General features: G+C 43.8%; 1 protein-coding gene across 3 annotated transcripts in view; it reads left to right on the top strand.

Annotated features, from left to right (window-relative positions):
* The window catches only part of MCC (MCC regulator of WNT signaling pathway), a 702,540-nt gene that overhangs the window by 615,085 nt on the left and 69,054 nt on the right, over positions 1-18,401 (top strand). For all 3 annotated transcript variants that reach the window (XM_029571531.1, XM_029571538.1, XM_029571544.1), the window contains 2 exons: positions 4,653-4,753; positions 10,264-10,447. In XM_029571531.1, coding sequence (XP_029427391.1) covers positions 4,653-4,753; positions 10,264-10,447 — 285 coding nt within the window. The remainder of the gene's footprint in view (positions 1-4,652; positions 4,754-10,263; positions 10,448-18,401) is intronic.

The raw sequence follows: 18,401 nt of genomic DNA on the forward strand, positions 1-18,401 counted from the left end.
GGCCAACTCCCCTCCCACTCACCCAACATTCAACAGTTAGCCAGGCGGGCCAAGTTCTTTCTCAGTCACTCAAACCTCCTGCCTTCCACCCACTGCTGGGTCGAGCGGGCCGAGCATGTCTCTCGCGCTCTCTCTCTCTCTCTCACCTCACAATTAACCGAACCGAGCCAATGAGCACTGGATTCTCTTCCCCTTCACCTACCTAACTTCGAAAACAGCTGGACCTCGTGGCCAAATCCCCTCTCGCCCACCTGACTGCCACAAAATGGTAAAGTAGCCAGGAGCCCTCCAAATTCTTCCCTAGCCCCAGAAGCTCTTCTTCGGATGGGGCTGCTACTTCACTGGCTGCTGATTGGTCCCTCCACTGTTAGTTGTCAGTGAAAGGACCAATCCCTTGTTTCAGAATTCTGAAAGGACAGCCTTATGAAAGGGGATTGGTCCTTCCACTGATAGCTGACTGGATGGATCAATCGGTAGACAGTGAAGGAGTGAATACATTTATTAAGTGTCTGTAGGCTGCAACAAGATGTAATATTAATTTCTTCACACTCCTTCACTGTTTGCCATTTGGTCCCTCCAAGTCAGCAGTCAGCGAAAGGTGCTCTGGAACTGGGTTCCCTGGGGGGTGGAGGAGGATTTGGAGAGCTCCTGGCTAGGTTTGGCCAGCTGGGCCCAGGTAATTTTGAAGGTGGTTGGGACAGAGTGGGAAATTTTGAAGGTGGGAAGGGGTTTGGTCCACTCGGCTGCCCAGTTAACTTTTGAACTTCATTGGGGGGGGGGGGGGGGGTGTGCAGATGTTCTGTTAATAGCATACAAAATGGCCAATGAATGATAAAAGCTGTTTAGCATGCTTCTCTTTTTTTTTTTTCTTTTTTACTCTTGGTCTATTTGCACGTCATTAGCTTCCTGCATCCCACGTGTTAAATAAAACCTGCTTTCAAATTTAATTCCAGTTTCCGTGCAGGTTTTATGTTGGCACCCAAGTGACTCAGATTCTCCATCCCTGCCTTTGCTGTCCAGCAGTTTCCTGTCTAGTCCTTGAATCTTTTGGTGGTGTCACTGTTTCCCCCGCATCTTGCCGTCCTAGACTTACCTTCAGCGCTTCTCCTTTGGTCAGTGGGAGTAATTCTCGTCCTTCCCTCCCTCCCTAGGATCAAACATGTCACCTCCTTGGTGCTCCTGAGCTTTGCTGGCCATGTAAAACTGGATGCGCAAACTGACGTTGTCTGCATCGCAGCGCATGGCACTAAGCCCTGAGCCCCAAGGGCGCTCTCCTTTCTTTAGCCTTTTAAAATGTTTTTGGGGGGGGTTTTTTCAGTTTCCTGAGGTTATTGGTAATATTGCTATCATTTTTTGCATTTTCTTCAATAAGGATCCCCGATATTTTCTGAAGTTAGGGTGGAAAGTTTTGGTACCAGGTGTGGCTTTTGAGCCCATTTGCCTTATTTGTGTGTCTTGACTAGATTGTAAACTCCACAGAGAAGGGGCTGCTTTATGTGCATCCGGCAGCGGCATAGAATTGGTAAATAGTAGTAGTGGTCTGTTTGAAGGCATTTTAAAGATGAGACGGAAAGACAACACAGATTATGCAGTGATCCCTAGGTAAACTGAGACACTGGGGGAGAGAGAGTGACATGCCACGTTGTCCCGCCCTTGCAGTGCGGGAACTTTCTCTACTCTACCCAGCGCCTCCTCCAGGCTGCTTTCTTCCCTGCCCACCTCCCTTGCTCGGGCTCCATCCTTTCACCCAGATTTTATGATTACTGTGGCCGCTCTTAGCTCTGCTTCCTTCTGGTGGCTGTAACCTTTCGACTTCTTGAGTGGCCCTAATTGTCACCTTACCCCGCAAATTTTAGCCTCCAGCAGCAAAGGTCTGTAGCTCAGTCTGCTAGCCAGTGACCTCAATTCCTGTTCTCCCGGATGAGAGACGAGTCTGCTCATTTCCTGCAAGTCCTGTGCCAAACAGAGCTGATGCATGTAAGGTCAGCAAGTGGGGAGATGTGTGCAGAATACGCATCTGAGCACAGCCAAAGGACACGCTCTCTCCCCCCCCCCCCCCCCCCCTCAGATTGCAGGCTTCCTATAAAAGGAAGAAATCCAGTTTCTGCACATCTTTTGATGTTCACCGATGGGGACCAGGTTTCTGATGCCCTGACTCTATTATTCATGACAAAAAGAAAATGGGTCATTACCTCTGTTGGCAGAAACCATTGAGGTGCTCTGAAAGTGGCAGTGAAGGATGGAGGAGTCCGGGACAGACTCGGAGTGTTGTGTTACCTCTCAGCTCTGCTGTGCAATTAGTGCTGAACACCCTCACTATTTATGGGAACTGTTAATTAAGCCCAGTGACTTTTCCTTTACTCTGCTGTTCATGGTTAGTTTTCTTTGTGCAGATGAAGACGTGTTTCTGTTGTATGTCAGTATCTGCTGCTGCTATTCTTTTTTTTTTCCATTTATAACTTTTATTGGCAAAGAACAAAACAGAAATGCATCCAGTACGTAATAAAATGCAACCATAATTGAGCAAAGAATGTGAATGCACTGCATAACTAACAGCCATTTCAATCATATATCCCCCTGTGAAGTCCCCCCCCCCCCCCTCCCCATAGAGGTAGCAAATGTAAAACAGTGAGACACATGGTAAGCAATAAACATGCCAATAAACAGCAAGCAAGAAAGAGACATGGGTAATGCGGAGCTCCATAGTAGAACAGCAGCCTCAAACTGATAGAAAGTCCCATTTAAGTCAATTATCCCAAGACAGATGCTCAAGTACTCAGGTAGCCCCGCACCCTAGCCCTAGAATCAAAAAGCGCCCGCCATTAGGGAACGACAGAGTTCCGGAGCCAGCGTTCATATGGGCCCCAGACCCTAGAAAAGCTATAGATGGTCTTATGGCGATATGCTGTGATCTGTCCCAAGGTATGTGTGTGTAACACCAAGGTCTGTACCATTGATAACGTGGGCACACTGGGATCCTTCCAATTACGGGCTATAGCACATCTGGTCGCAGTTACTACATATTTAATAAAATTGTTGTGAAATCTTGAAGTGTCTGGGAGTTCCTCATTCAGTAATGCTTGTGCTGGGGTAAGCAATATGTGTGCATGCAAAATCGTAGATATCCAAGTCGAGATAGATGACCAGAGCTGTTGTATTTTAAAGCATTGCCACCAGAGATGGAAGAAAGTGCCTCTTTCCTGACAAAGTTTCCAGCAATGTCCCTGGGCACTGGGCGAGTATCGCTGAAGAACACATGGGGTGATATACCATCGAAAAAATACCTTGTATCCATTTTCTATGTGCTGGGTGGATATCAGTCCCTTCCGTATAAGGTGAAAAGTCCGCAGCCACTCCTCCCTAGTCCGTGTACATTGTAAATCCACATGCCAGGCTTGTATATGAGATGCAGACAGCACAAAGTCATCACTTAATAATCCATATAAATTTGAGATATGTTTGGTAACCACGTGAGCCTGACGGCACATACTTTCAAACGAGGTGATACCCTTTGCAAGGTCCTCTGCTATCCGATGCCTGATAAAAAAGTGTCTAACTTGTAAATATCTAAAACGGTCTACGGGCCCCAGCTGATATTGACGACATAGGGTAGGAAACAGTGCCAACCCCCCAGGAGACCAGATTTGCGCCCATTGCAGTATACCCTTATCTATCCAGGATTTGAACGCTGTCGGGTTGCCAGCCGGACGAAACTCCCTATGATAGAATAAGTGAGTACTGTGGTAGAAACCTTGTGATCTGCTGCTGCTATTCTATCTGAGATCTTGAACAAACGATTTCCATATCTGCCAGGTTTCTGTTGGGTTTTGCTTCATAAGTACAGAGGGGAGAGTGCTATAGATGGAAAGGAAAGGCCGACTTGCTTAAAATCTTACATCTTGTATGGCTTCAGTAACAGATGAGTCTGAAAATTGTCATTATTGGAGGGGCTTGGGGGCAAATTTCAAAACTGCGATTTGATGCAAAGACCATGGGTAGCTTTTTACGCAGGGCTTTGCACCAATTTTCAAAGGAAATGTTCACATGTATTTTCACTTTGAAAGTTGCCTTTTTTGCGGGTACTCTTTTCTAGCTAAAACGCATATTATTGCCTCTCCTGACCTAACTCTGCTCAGGATAGTCTCCAGGAAAATGCGGATAAAAATCACACACATTGTTCCACAATGCACATACCATTACCTGCATACAGGGTGGGCAATTTTGAGACAGCTGGTTTACCTGGGTAAATCACTTTTGAAAATTACCCTGTGTACTAGAGGCCAGGAGTTGTTCAATAAGTATATTAGAATAAGACACTTTTATAAAGGCTAAGTGGACATAGTCTCTGGCACAGGATTTATTTGCATATCCATGACACTCGAGCTGCAAAGAAAAGCCTGGCGAATCCTCCAGTGCTTCTGCTTTCTTTTCATAAATCGGATTGTTAAATGAGCTGGAGCCTGCCTGCTGACACCTTTCCCAACACTGGAGATTTAAGGATCATTTGTGGGTCACTGGCAGAAGTTGCTGCACAGGTCAGAAGAGGAATTTCCTTGCTACAAATTAAAATCAAAGGGAATCACGTGTGGGGGAGGCTCGTCTATTTCTCACTGAATTGACTTTGTTCTCTCTCTCTCTCTCTCATGTATCAGTGAACAGTGTATCGAGGCGTACGAGCTGCTGCTGGCCTTGGCAGAGAGTGAGCAGTCTCTCATTCTTGGGCAGTTCCGAGCTGCGGGAGTGGGATCTGTCGGTAAGTGCTCAGCAGAGTCCGTCTGGCCGCTCCTTGCTTTCCTTTGGTTACCAGGTGCCACATTGCAGAGCTGCAGGAGAAGGGGAGTCTGGTTTAGGTTTGAATTTTTTAGTTAAGGGTGGGTATAATCACTGACATTTTAGTTTCATATCAAGCAGCCCCTCGCCAGCTCAGCTATACTTGGTGAGACGTCCTCAGTTATTAACATTACTCAGTAGATTTTTGTAAAATAAGAGTCCCCTCCAGCACATCACTGGTTGCATTATCGCATTATCAGAACCGAAAATTGGATTACATTGAAGCTATGAGCTGAAACCCAAAACTGAAGCTAAATAATTAACCAAGTAGCATAGTTGCAATGTCAGTGCTGATGAGTAATCACACAGTTGAGTTCCAAGGTAACACTATACTTTTCCCTCCTCTACCACAAATTTCAGAGAACCTTGTTCTGTCTTGGGTTTTCTCCTAGTTCCTGATATTTTCCCCATTCTAATTTTCACATGCTTGTTGACTGATGGTTTGTGTGTGTGTTTTTTTTCTTTTTACACATTTCTTTGCTGCGATATCGCATGGCAAAGTTTTGGTTGGTGCCCCTCTGCAGTATCTGCATGTCCCAAGAGTGGCCATGCAGTAAGGTGGATGAAGGTCAATTTTCAAAGCAGTTTAGACAAGTAACGAGCATCTGAAAATTGCCCAGTCTTGGTGTGGTTAAAATTCTGTGTACTCTTTCCCAGTGCACATACTTTGAGCTGCGTTGAGAGGGAGAACTTTCCTGGGCATGTGCTTAGGTCGTGGGAGTTAAAATTGTGCACACAGATGATATTTTCAATACAAGAGCCATGTGCAAAGCCTGCAGTACAAAATGTCACTGGATTTTGTCCCTGTGTGGTCAGTTTGAATATTGCACACACACCCTCTCTGCCTCCCACAGTGATTGTGGTCTTTATACTGTCTGCAAGCTAAGGCCAGGATTCATCAAACTATTGTATGCGATAGGAAGAGGGGCATGTTTTATGGTAATAGCGCACTTTGCGATAAGTGCCACAATTGTTGTAATTCCTACCTACAACCACTGGGGAGAGAGAGAGACTAGCTATAAGGCCCTCATAGTAGTTAGGTATTTATACCTCTATAGGAGGCTCATCTACTTACTCGAGGTGAGGTTTAGGTATTAGTGTAGGGGTTAGGGGCCACTTTGACATTCAGAGTGAAACATACGAACAGAACAGTACACTCTTGTGAAGATTTGATGTCCTTCGGAGTGAGGAAACTCAACCAAAGAGGAGATTTGTGCAATGTTCTCTCAACCTAGCTTAATGGACTCTCTACTTGGGTAACATCAAGCTAGGTTGAGAGAACATTGCACAAATCTCATCTTTGGGTGAGTTTCCTCGGTCCAAAGGACATCAAATCTACACAAGACTGTACTGTTCTGTTCGTACGTCTCACTCTGAATGTCAAAGTGGCCCCTAACCCCTACACTAATACCTAAACTTCACGTAACTTGGTGGGGCTCCTATAGAGGTATAAATACCTACCTGCTATGAGGGCCTTCTAGCTAGTCTGTGTCTCGCTCTCGCTCTCTCTCCCTCCTCTTTTCTAAATTAGCATCGCACCATGCGTTATGATGCTTTTCGCATGCAAAAAAACACCTTAACGCATGTGAAAAGCCCATAACGCGGCTTGGAAAACAAACTCCCTATGAAACTTTGTGCCGTGGAGGAATGTGGGTACTTTGAATCTGCTTCAAAGCAGGTGCAAAGTCTGTGCTTGAAAACGTGCACGAGGAATTTCAAAATGAAATTTCCATGTATGTGCTCGCCCCCCACCCCCCTTTCCCTGCAGTTAAAGGAGCGTGCAAGGGGAACAGATCCAGGATGTGGAGACTTTGAAATAAGCTTTTTATGCAGGTAAATAGTTACTTAACCAGGCAAACAGATTTTGAAAATGTTCAAAATTCTTACGTTGTTGCTTATTCTGTGGGTACTTTTTACCTGCAATCTATGCGCCAGTTTTCCAAAAGAAAGTCTGCAGGTACATTGGCTTTGAACATTTCTGCAAGCACAAAAGCACCTATGGACCTTGGCATCCTTTTTTTTTTTTTCTGCAGGTGCTTTCGCAACGGGAAAATAACTTGCATAAAATTGAAAATGCTATCCACACACAATATTTTCCTCTTATCTACACCTCCTGATCGCTACTCGCCTGTGTAAATGGCTTTACCAAAACTGCAGTCCTTAATATTAAAAAATAAGTAACTGCAAACAAATCCTTACTTTTCAAAATCATTTTCTGCTCTTTTTAATTTTCTTTTTATGAGAAATAGCAATTTTCCAGAAAGCTAAGTTGAAGGAACGCAACGGCACGGGGTCCCAGGGACTGCACCCAACAGAAACAAATGATATGACCCTGAATTTCACCAACAGAAGCGTGCAGCCAAAAAATATTTCGTTTCATTTTGCTTTTAAATGTGTTCTGCTTTTGTTTTGTTTTAATTAATTTTTATTTATTTTTTTAGTGTGCACTAATTTATAGTGTGTATTGATTGAAACGAAATGAAAAAAAAAAGCACATTCCTAGCATCAGCACTCAGACCCATTTTGCTGACCCTCCCATATCATGCCCTGCATGTTTTGTTTTTTTTCCCTACTGTTTTCCCGGGAAAGCATAAGGTGTATAGCAACATTGTGCCTCAAGGGTGGCAGAGTAGCTTACTGAAAAGGGAACTCTGTTCTTGGTTGCACTTTGCAGCGGGCTTTAATAGAGCTCTTTTTATTTTTGGATGGTTTTTCTTTTTCCATTGTTACCAGCTTTGAAGAATTTTCCCCATAATCTGCTCAAGGGCAAGAAGTCTAGTTAATAGGAAAGTCTGGCTATTAGCCCAATCAGGGATCATGGTGCTCATTATTGTGGAGGGCAAGTAATTAGTTTTCTATTCTTGTAACAGTAACTGTATTCACTTCTTCAGAACCAGCTCTTGAAATCTGCTTTTCCTCTGTGTCAGATTTTGCCTTGTGCCTCTTATTAATGAAATAATGTAATTCTGTTGTTAGCCCATTTAAATAGGTAGAAATAAAAGCTGTAGATGCGATTTCTCTATTGGACAAGCCTCGTGCATTTGTGACTAATTTTTGTGAGCTGTGCTCCCTTTATTGTGTCGGTACAAAATGAGCTAAGGATGATGATGCCTGATTGCACACGTAAACTATAATATCTTCTTGAAAAGTTTAGCCCTTGATTAGTTGCAGACTTGTCACTTTATATCCCAGCAAGGTCCTAATATTTTATTTTAATTTAAAGCAACCAGCAGTAATTGTTTCCTGTGGGATGTGTGACATCCCTTTGTGGAATTGACGCCCACTTAACAAAAATTCATCACAGCACAACCAGGGACACTGTACACAACCAAAATGATAAAGGGGATGGAACAGCTCCCCTTTGAGGAAAGGCTGAAGAGGTTAGGGCTGTTCAGCTTGGAGAAGTGACGGCTGAGGGGGGATATGATAGAGGTCTTCAAGATCATGAGAGGTCTTGACTCAGCATGGCAATTTCTTATGTTCTTATTACATCGCCCACTTTTAATATATTGCTGAATTTTCAAAGGGAAGCTGCCTAGTTCCTTGCTTTGTGAACAATCACATATCCTGTGCACTTATATGCTTCCAGCATGAAATAGCGCATGTACTTTTGAAAATGTCCTCTCCCCCATGCCCAAAGGAAAGGCCCGTTTTAATGTGCTTAATAGTGTAAAACTTGTAAAACATAAGCATACTTCTTTGCTGCTTTGAGGAGGCCAGTTTATCCGGGCAAATCACTGTTTATCCCTTGTAAATGGTTTTGAAAATTGCCTCCTGCAGTGCTGAGAAAGTTTGTGAGCCTCCTAGAATAGGTAGGTCTGTATTGTAGCACAATTTATATTCTGAACATGATTAGATCCCAGTCTAAACCCGGGTAAGAGAGAGAGATAATCCCATTGAATAAATAATTTAGACAAAAAGGCTGTTTTCATTTATTTATTATACAAAATGTATGTGAACCCTTCATTCAGTAACTGGTGGCACCACATTGAGTAACAATAAGCAATTTTTAACTCTTGATCAGTCTCATGTTGCTCTTCAGGAATTTCGGCCCATTCCTCCATGCAAAACTGTTTTTATCTCTGTGACATTTGAGGACATCCTTGCATGAATAGCTCATTTTGGATTTTGCTATATTTCATTAGAGTTTAGGTCAGGACTTTGACTTGGCCAATTCAAAACGCTAAATCTCTTCTTCAGCTGTTCTGTAGTAGATTTACTTTGAACATTTCGGATCATTATCTTTTTGCTTGCCCCACTTTCAGCTCAGCTTCAGTTCGTGGATGGATGGCCTGACATTTTCTTCTAGAATTTGCTGAAATAAAGCAGAATTCATTGTTTCATCAGTGATGGCAAGGCTTCCAGGTCCTGATGCATGCAGCAAAGTAGCCCCACACCATAATACTTATACCACCATGCTTAAGGGTCTTACTCTGGAAGGTAGTGTTTGGTTTTTGCCAGATAAAACGTGAATTTTTGAGTTATTTTTCCAGAGGTTTGTGGGTCATCAAGATGCTCTTTGGTGAACTTGAGATGGGCAGTGGTGGTGTTCTGTTGTTTTTTGGTTTTTGTTTTTTTTTAGAAAGCAATGGTTTCTTCTTAATTATCCTCCCATGAACACTATTCCCATTCGGGTTTTTTTTTTTTTTTGTTTTTTTAAACCCTCACATCAATCACGGTGAGAGAGGCCCTCAGATAGGATCTTAGGCTGGGATTCTTTATGACTTTGTGGATGATTTTCCGTTTGCTCTTGGGGTAATATTGGCAGGACAAGCACTCCTGGATAGAGTCACTGTAGTCTTCAGCTTTTTTTCTGTCGTGGATTACATGTTTGACAATAGATGGATGGAGCCCTGTCCAGGCAGATGAATATCAGCTACTCTTCATATTTTTTCATAGGGCATCTGAAATTTCTTCTGATCATAGCATGATGAGTTCCCACTAACTTTTATATTGAAAACCAAACTCGTAATCTTTTGGTCCTTTATATAGGACAGGATGCCAAAACTCAGTCATGCAGATTAATTGTCAAAAGTGGTTTGTTACCCAATTCTATTTAGCCAATTTAATTGTGCTAACAAAACATAGGATTCACTTACTATTTTGCACAAACCATTTCTGAATTAATCTTATTGATCCTATTTGTAGATTATTGTATCTCAAGACACACTGAATTGTTTTCTTATGCAGTAAAGAAGGTATAAAGGGAAAGGCTGCTTCAGCTGATCAGGGGGGGTAATAGTGGTAAGGACTTGTATTCCTCATTGTATAACTGGCTCTCATAAACTGTTTCTCAGCTCTGTACACGTGTGGTGTTCATGTAAAGGGTAGTATTTAGTATTTATTAAAATGTTATTATCCGCTCAAGTCATAAATAGCTCGCGGCAGATTTTCAAGAAAAGGAAGCTCCAGCTGAAGTTTCTTTCATAACAGGGGAACAAGCAGGAGATGAAAACGTCACTCAGATGCTGAAACGGGCCCACGACTGCCGGAAAACAGCCGAGAATGCAGCGAAGGCCCTGCTGATGAAACTGGACGGCAGCTGCGGGGCAGCCTATGCAGTGACCGGCTGCAGTGTCCAGCCCTGGGAAAGCATCTCCTCAAACAGCCACACCAGGTAATTTACAACTCACCTAAACCATTTCTCACTACCTTTAGGCCTGACTGCATAATGTTGTGTTAAATTAAGTTTTTTCATCCATCTGATCCTCTAGTAAGCTGTTTTTTAAGTCCAGGACCATTCTCGTATGACACAACTCTTTGCTGTGTTTAAGCAGAGCTGATGCACTGATTTGTTGCAAGTGGGTAATTCTGATCTTTGGGCTGTATAGTAAGTGGCAAAATTCATACAATTTATTTTCTATCCTCACTTCAGGGGTGCTCCATCCCCCTGTCCCGCCACTACCCTTTTTCCCCTTCCATATCTCCCTGAAACTTGAATCCTTTGCTGTTTGTTCACCCTAATTGTAAAAAAGCTTTCTATATGAATTGAAAAACCTAAACCTCCAGTCATAGAACATTGCTTGTGTTCAGCAGTGATTTTATTTATTTAATGCTGACGGTTGTTTTCTGTCAAGAATTTGTATTTTTGTTAGAATTAGGAATATTTAGAAAAAGAAGAATCAGCTCTTTGTTTGGGGTTGAAAATGTAGACATCCTGCAAATGAGGAAAGGTTTTCTGGAATGAAAAGCATGTGTTTTTATCCTGTGTGTGTTCTGCAGAGCAGCACAGAATTGGGCTGTTACACTGCCAGATTCTTTTTAATATCCCCTAACTCAGTGTGCCAGCAGACCACTTTAATTAACACAAGTACGAGTGTGTGTGTGTGTGTGTGTGTGTGTGTGTGTGTGTTCTGAATGTGGCTGACTGAGCTCAGCTGGAAGACGTTTTGCTTGTGGGAGCTCCATTCAGGTTCGAGCCAATATCAGAAAGATGCGATTGCAGATAGATTGTTCCAGTGCTCACTAAGGTCTGAAAAGACAGGAAGAACCGGGCACACTGGATGGGCCAATTGGGCCATCATCTACTATGAGTTTCATATTCAAAAGATTTGTCTGGGTTTGCTTCATGACTTACCTGGTCAAAGCTTTCATGTAAAAAAATTCCTCTGCGCCCACCCATTACTCTTGTTTAAATTTTGTGGAAGTAATGAGTTACCCCCACAGAATTTACCCTTATAAAAAAAAAGAAGTGATGGGGCATTCTTTGGGCAAGGCCTAACTTTAACAGATTACTGCTGATATTCAGCGCCATCCTGGTGGTTGACTTCAGCAGGGAATATTCAGCGGAATGTGCATCCAGTTATGTTCCTCTGATGTTATATCACCTCCTTTCCTCTCTCTCCGCTTCTAACAGCTCTTTTCCCATCAGTTTCCCTCACCCTTACCTGTTCGTACCATCCTTCCACACCTAAAACTCTTCTTCCCTCTCCCCTAAGCCATCCTTTTCTGGTGGAAGGGAGGAGAGTTCATGACTACCCACTCCAGAAGTTGCTATCTCTGCGTTTGTAGAAGGGCTCAGTGGGACTGATTCACAGAGGGATTGCTCCCGTTATGTGTCCATGGGGGGAACCCCTTCTCCTAAATGATTTTGGGAGGCATCAGGAAGATGCTTGTTATCCTAAAGGACTGTCAGCACGACTTGGGCCCCAGCATTCTCTGCACAAGATTATCCCTCTTCTGCACTCACATCGGTTTTTGGAAGAGAGAGTTTGATAGGAATCCGGAACTTTTTGTCTAGTTATGACTATCACAAAGCTGTAAGTAATGTAACATTTATTTATTCACAAATCAAAACCATTTGTTGCCATATTGCTGGATTTTGCTTTCCTGCATCTTAGACTCTCTTAAAGATGAGCTTATTCAGTGGTTTTATTTTGGATGTAAATTTAGAGCTGACACAAATGCGTTTTGTCTGACAAGGGATGAAAAATAGTGGAACCAGTTTGTCCACAAAATCTTTGGATTCTCAGACAGTACTTAAATGTTAGTGCTCCTTTGAAAGGGAAATCTGTCTGTCACTACAGTTTGACTTTTAAGAAAAGTAAACCAAGGGGAAGGCCTTTTGCAGGGCCGGAGGAACCACTAGGCGAGCTAGGCCTGTGCCTAGGGTGCCGAGACTTGGGGGGGGCGCCGCAACAGGCAGAACTTTGAAAGGGCAAAAAGTGCCTTTTCAAAATTCTGCCAGCCCCCGACTCGCCCTGCCTCAGCCCCCCCCCCCCTCCAGTGCCATCCTCCCGACGCGCCCCCCCCCCCCCCCGGTGGTCCAGCCGAGGCCCCGGGAGTGATCTGCTGCTTCCGGGGCCTCGGCTGCCACTAAGCAAAAATGGTGCCATAACCTTTAGCCCCTACCATGTGACAGGGGCCAACCAATGGCACCGGTAGCCCCTGTCACGTGGTAGGGGCTGAAGGCCACTGGCGCCATTTTGGTTAGTGGCAGCCGAGGCCCCGGGAGTGGCAGATCGCTCCCGGGCCCTCCGCTGGACCACCAGGGGGGGGGGCGTCGGGAGGGTGGCACTGGGGGGGGAGGCAGGGCGAGTCGGGGGCTGACTGCCTGCCGTGGTGCCCCCTAAGTCTCGGCGTCTGGTCTCCAGCTGCCCCGATCTTCCTTTCTTCGGCCACGTGATCAGCTAGACCGGCTGCGCCGATCTTCTTTCTGTGTATGTGTATGTGGTATGTATGTGAGAGAGGAATCTGCCAGTGTAAAAAAAAAATGAAATGTGATAATACATATACCTCAACTTTTGTGCTGGTAGCGCAACTTTTGAAAAATTGAATGAAAGATGAAATTACTGAATTTTAAGCATCCCTCTTCTGGAAAATAAAATTTAACAAAGTGGGTAGAGACAAATACTAAAGCCAAAAAAAAAAAAATTAAAGTATTTAAAATGTTCATCTCAGCAAAATCACAAATTTAAGATACTGATCCCGGGTGGGGTTTGGGTTTGTTTTTTTTAAGTATAATTAAAGCATGAAGACTAGAATAGTTCCAATCTGAAACAGTTTGCTTTTTTTTTTTAAAGCCTTTAGAAAATGTATATTTTTAAATGACTAAGACTGGAATCTTCCCATTTAAAAGGGAAGCTGATTAAGGATGTCTCTGTTCCATATCTCCCACATGAATAATCATAGTTTGAAGAAAGACACTTGCTTTATTGCCTGAAAGCATAAAACAAGAGAAGCTGTACTGTGTGGGTGGCTGTCCCTTGGGAGGACAGAACCTGAAGGAAGGGTGTCATTTCGCCTTCTGATAGGAATGTGGTTTTCTTATTTAACGGTTGGGAGCATCACGTTCACTTTTAGTAAAAGTGAAAAATGCTGCAAGTCTGAAAGCAAGGTGCTTCTGTGAGAGTGTAATGTGTATGTGAGACAGGGAGGGTGCTTGTGTGTGTGCGAGAGTGCATGTGTGTGAGCCTTTTTGTAAGTGAGATAGAACATGTGTGTGATTGAGAGCTTGTGTGTAAGTGAAAATGAGAGAGCATGTGTGTGATTTAAAGCCTGTGGGGTAGATCTTAAAAAAATACGCGCGCGCGTACTTTTGTTCGCGCAACCGGCGCGAACAAAAGTAAGCCAGATTTTAAAAGATACGCGCGTTGCCACGCGTATCTTTTAAAATCCAGGGTCGGCGCGCGCAAGGCTGCGCAAAATCGGCAGCCTGCGCGCGCCGAGCCGCGCAGCCTGCCTCCGTTCCCTCCAAAATCGGAGCAGCCTCGGAGGGAACTTTCTTTCCGCATCCCCCCCCCCCCTACCTTTGTTGTACAAGTTACGCCTGCTTGAAGCAGGCGTAACTTGTGCGCGCCGCATCGGCAGTGCCGGGGGACTTGGGACCGCCCTTCCGGCCCGCCTCCGAAGCCTTGCCATGCCCCCGGACCTGCCTCGGACCGCCCCCTGACCCCGGGCACGCCCCCAGGACACGCCCCCGGTCTTCGGACATGCCCCCTCCCACCCCTTTACGAAGCCCCGGGACTTACGCGCGTCCCGGGGCTTTACGCGCGCAGGCGGCCTATGCAAAATAGGTGCGCCGGCGGGCGAGTGCCCTGCGCATGTAAATCCAGAAGGATTTACGCGCGCAGGGCTTTTAAAATCTACTCTCTCTTACTTACACACCCCTGTGTGTAAGTAAGAGAGAGTGAGAGCATTGTGTGATTGAGAGAGACTGGCCAGAGAGGTGACGTGTGAATGTGTGAGAGAGACTGATCAGGGAGATGACTGATATGTGTGTGTGTATGTGTGTGAGAGAGAGAGAGAGAGACTGGTTGGAGAGATGATTGGTGTGTGAGAGACAGAAACTGGTCCTGAGGTTGTGACGTGTGTGTGTGTTAGAGAAGAGACTGGTTGTGGTCCCTAAGGAAGAGGACTGTGAGGACAGCTTCAGCAGCTACTGCTGCTTCTGGTGTGGCCTGCAAGGGAAAGGAGTAGGAAAACTGCTGGAGAGAGGGTAAGTAAAAGTGACTTTTAAGTTCATTTTTCTTGATTGACTACCATTTTAATTATTGGATAGTATGTGATGTGTCTGCTGTTTGAAATATTTTATTGGTGTTTGGTAAAGCTTTCAAAATTTGCATGAGTCTTTAATTATTGGATATTCTATTCAACAGCTGTTTTGAAATTATTTTATTTGTATGATTTTATAATTATGATTAATGATTTATATATCTTGATTTTATGGATTTGTTTCACGAGGAATGGTGACATTTTTGTTTTTCCATTGTTGCACTGTATAGAGTCTGGCTTGATGCATTTTACAATTCAGTTTTTGTCTGCACATTTCTATTTATACTTTCTGTGGCTTTATTCTGTATTTGGTGAGGGTTTGTGTTCTGCATGCAAAGACTGAGATGAAGCATTCTTTTAGCATGTGGTTTTCTATAGTGATCTGTAGTAGCTTGGCCTGTTCTGTTTTCCTGATAGGAGGTGTATTGATATTTTAGATTCTTGTGTATTATTTTTGGTATTCTTTCTCATAGGTAGGGTTGTTATTCTTTGAGTGTTGGCAGATAGTACTGTGTTGATACGGGAGGACCATGCCGAAATATATCACACTAGGTATGATGCCATATGAATTCCAAGATGCAAAGTTTTCTTGTTGGCATCACAACAGTGCATGAAATTATCACAACAACTTGTATATTAATTTTACTTCAGAATGTCATTTTTCATGTAAAATGTTATAAATGCATAATTTAAAATTATGTATGGGGAGGAGGCGCCAGACGCCTAGGGTGCCTAATACCCTTGCATCGGCCCTGGCCTTATGCCTTTAAAAGTTGGTAAATTTTCTTCACAAAATAGCAGGAGTTGTATCTATTCTGTACTGCCAGTAGTTATTCAAACTTGGATGGAAGACTGCTGCTGGTGGGAAGGACACAGACATTAACCTTTTGTTGTCTGAACTCTGAGCTCTGCACACTGGGTTTTGCAATGCGCTGTTAGCCAAAAGGAGAACTGAAGGGAGACTAAATCATGGGCAACTGTATAGGGCAGGTAAGTAATACTATAACTGCATAGTGTGCTTATGCAATGCAGGCTGGCTCTACTGCCACCACTTATTTCTGTAGAGCTACCAGAGTTATGCAGTGCTGTACAGACAGTCCCTTCTCCATGGAGTTTATAATCTAGTCGAGATGCATAGACAAGAAGAGAGATTTCAGGAAATGCATTTGAGAGTAAACTTGGAGAATATCAACAAGGCTATGATTGGGAAAGAGCTAAGGTTAAAAATTTTAAATAGATTTTGACAAAACGAGTTTTTCAGACAGGCTTTGTATAGGGGCAGAGAGGGAGCATGGCGCACCAGCCCAAGGAGGTTGTTCAATTGTACTGATGCAGCAAGGTGGAAGGCGGGGGGTCTGGAGAAGATGGGGGAGAACATAACTGCTAAAAGCAGTTTTCTTGATGACTGGAAGTCATGTGGAGGGGTGGTGTAAGGGTGTAGGAATATCTGCTGTGGATATCTTACATTTCATTATCAGACTTAACCAATAACCTTGTCATACGAATTCATTAGTTTTAGGGAGCAGTTAGACACTTCTTATGAGGTAGTCAACTAATGTATTAGCAGCATAAGTAAAATAAGATCTGAACGGTACAATTCTTTCTTTGGTTATGTTATTGTCTATTTTAGTTTACAGTGTAAGCACTGTCATGTAAAAGATAATCAGAACTTTTAAGCACAACTGTGGACCTTAAGAATTACTCAATGGCCAAAATAGATTAGCTCAGCTGTGAGGTAATTTAAATCAGTGCCTCACCCTCTGTAGTACTGCACAAATCCAGGGCCACTCCTATAACAGGGTGCTGTCTCAACATTGAAAGGTTAATCCGGCAAAATCCTTTTAGTACATGACAGATAACACCCCAAAAGCCTCACAGACATCTCCTTGAGGGAACAAAAGTATAAAAATCACTAATTGGCTAAATGTTCTTCCGGAGTATATTTGCAAACAGTTGCACTCATTTTAATGAGCCACTGAGCTGAGTAAAACTTGATCTTAGCTGACAAGTCACAGTCATAGTGACCTGCAGTAAGTTCTGTTAACAAAGCTCCCTTGGCAGAGCTTGGGGAATCCATGAAGGAAAAGCCACGGGGGAAAAGCCCTTACCAAAGGCTCTTTGGATAATGTCCCCGGGATAAGGTCTATTCAGCTAATCTCAGACATCCCAGTCAGTCCGGGTAACTGTCTCTCTTTCTCAAAGTCCAACTTGATTGCATATTCAGTTCCATAAAGGTCCAACATTGATCCATATTGGATATTGCCACCTCCTATAGATACAGGATTGGTGGGATGCACATGATGTTATCTGGGTCCCAAGGCATAGGAATATTCTCATGCTTATTAGAGTCCCATCAGCAAAACAAATATTAAAATGCCTGATTCATTGCTGGTATCAGGCAGGATACAAAGACTCACCAAGGACATGGTCTCACTTCTGGTCCAATCGTGAATAAAACGGAAAACGTCATAATGACTCTGTATTGCTTCATGGTGAGACCGCACCTTGAGTACTGTGTATTATTCTGGTCACCGCATCTCAAAAAAGATATAGTTGTGATGGAGAAGGTACAGAGAAGGGCGACCAAAATGATAAAGGGGATGGAACAGCTCCCCTATGAGGAAAGGCTAAAGAGGTTAGGGCTGTTCAGCTTGGAGAAAAGATGGCTGAGGGGGGATATGATGGAGGTCTTTGAAATCATGAACTTGTTGTGAAACAGCAGCAGAGTTTTTGATAATCCCAAGGCCACAGATCCAGGTCCAGGGGTAGGGTCCAAAAATTTCTAAACACCTGGAGGTTACCACCTCAACTTCTCCAGCTAGCCAAAGCTTTCCCATCTGCCCCCACCACACACCACATCTAGAACATCTTCCCCTCCTAAATCAGAAGGTACAGAAATTACTGAATCAGAATGCAATATAAGAAGTACTCCCACTAGAACCCAGCAAGGAATACTAATCGCATTTCTTCCTCAAACCCAAGAAGACAGGAGGATCTCAGATCCCTGAACAAACATCTATGCCGAGAAAAGTTCAGGATGACAACCCTCAGCACTATTCTACCATTCATCCAGCCCAACAATTGGATGTGTTCTCTCAACCTGAAGGATGCATATGCACATATCCCAATTCACCCATCATGCTTGCGCTTCCTTTACTTCCTTTACTGGGACAGGTGCACTACCAATACAAAGTCCTCACATTTGGACTCTCATCTGCCTAGAGAGTCTTCACCAAATGCCTAGTAGTAACTGTGGCTCGTCTCCAATGGACAGGAATCCAACTCTTCCCCTATCTCGACAATTGGTTAATTGTGGCACTGGACAGAAAAACGCTTCTCTTCACCACCGAAATGATCCACTGCCTAGACCAGGGGTGGGTAATTCCGGTCCTCGAGGGCCGCAAACCAGTCGTGTTTTCAGGATATCCTTAATGAATATGCATGAGAGAGACCTGCATACACACTGCCTCAGTTGTATGCAAATCTATTTCATGCATATTCATTAGGGGTATCCTGAAAACCCGACTGGTTTGCAGCCCTCGAGGACCGGACTTGCCCACCCCTGGCCTAGACTCACA

This window comes from Rhinatrema bivittatum, chromosome 1, assembly GCF_901001135.1.
Source record: "Rhinatrema bivittatum chromosome 1, aRhiBiv1.1, whole genome shotgun sequence".
NCBI classification, from domain to species: Eukaryota; Metazoa; Chordata; class Amphibia; order Gymnophiona; family Rhinatrematidae; genus Rhinatrema; species Rhinatrema bivittatum.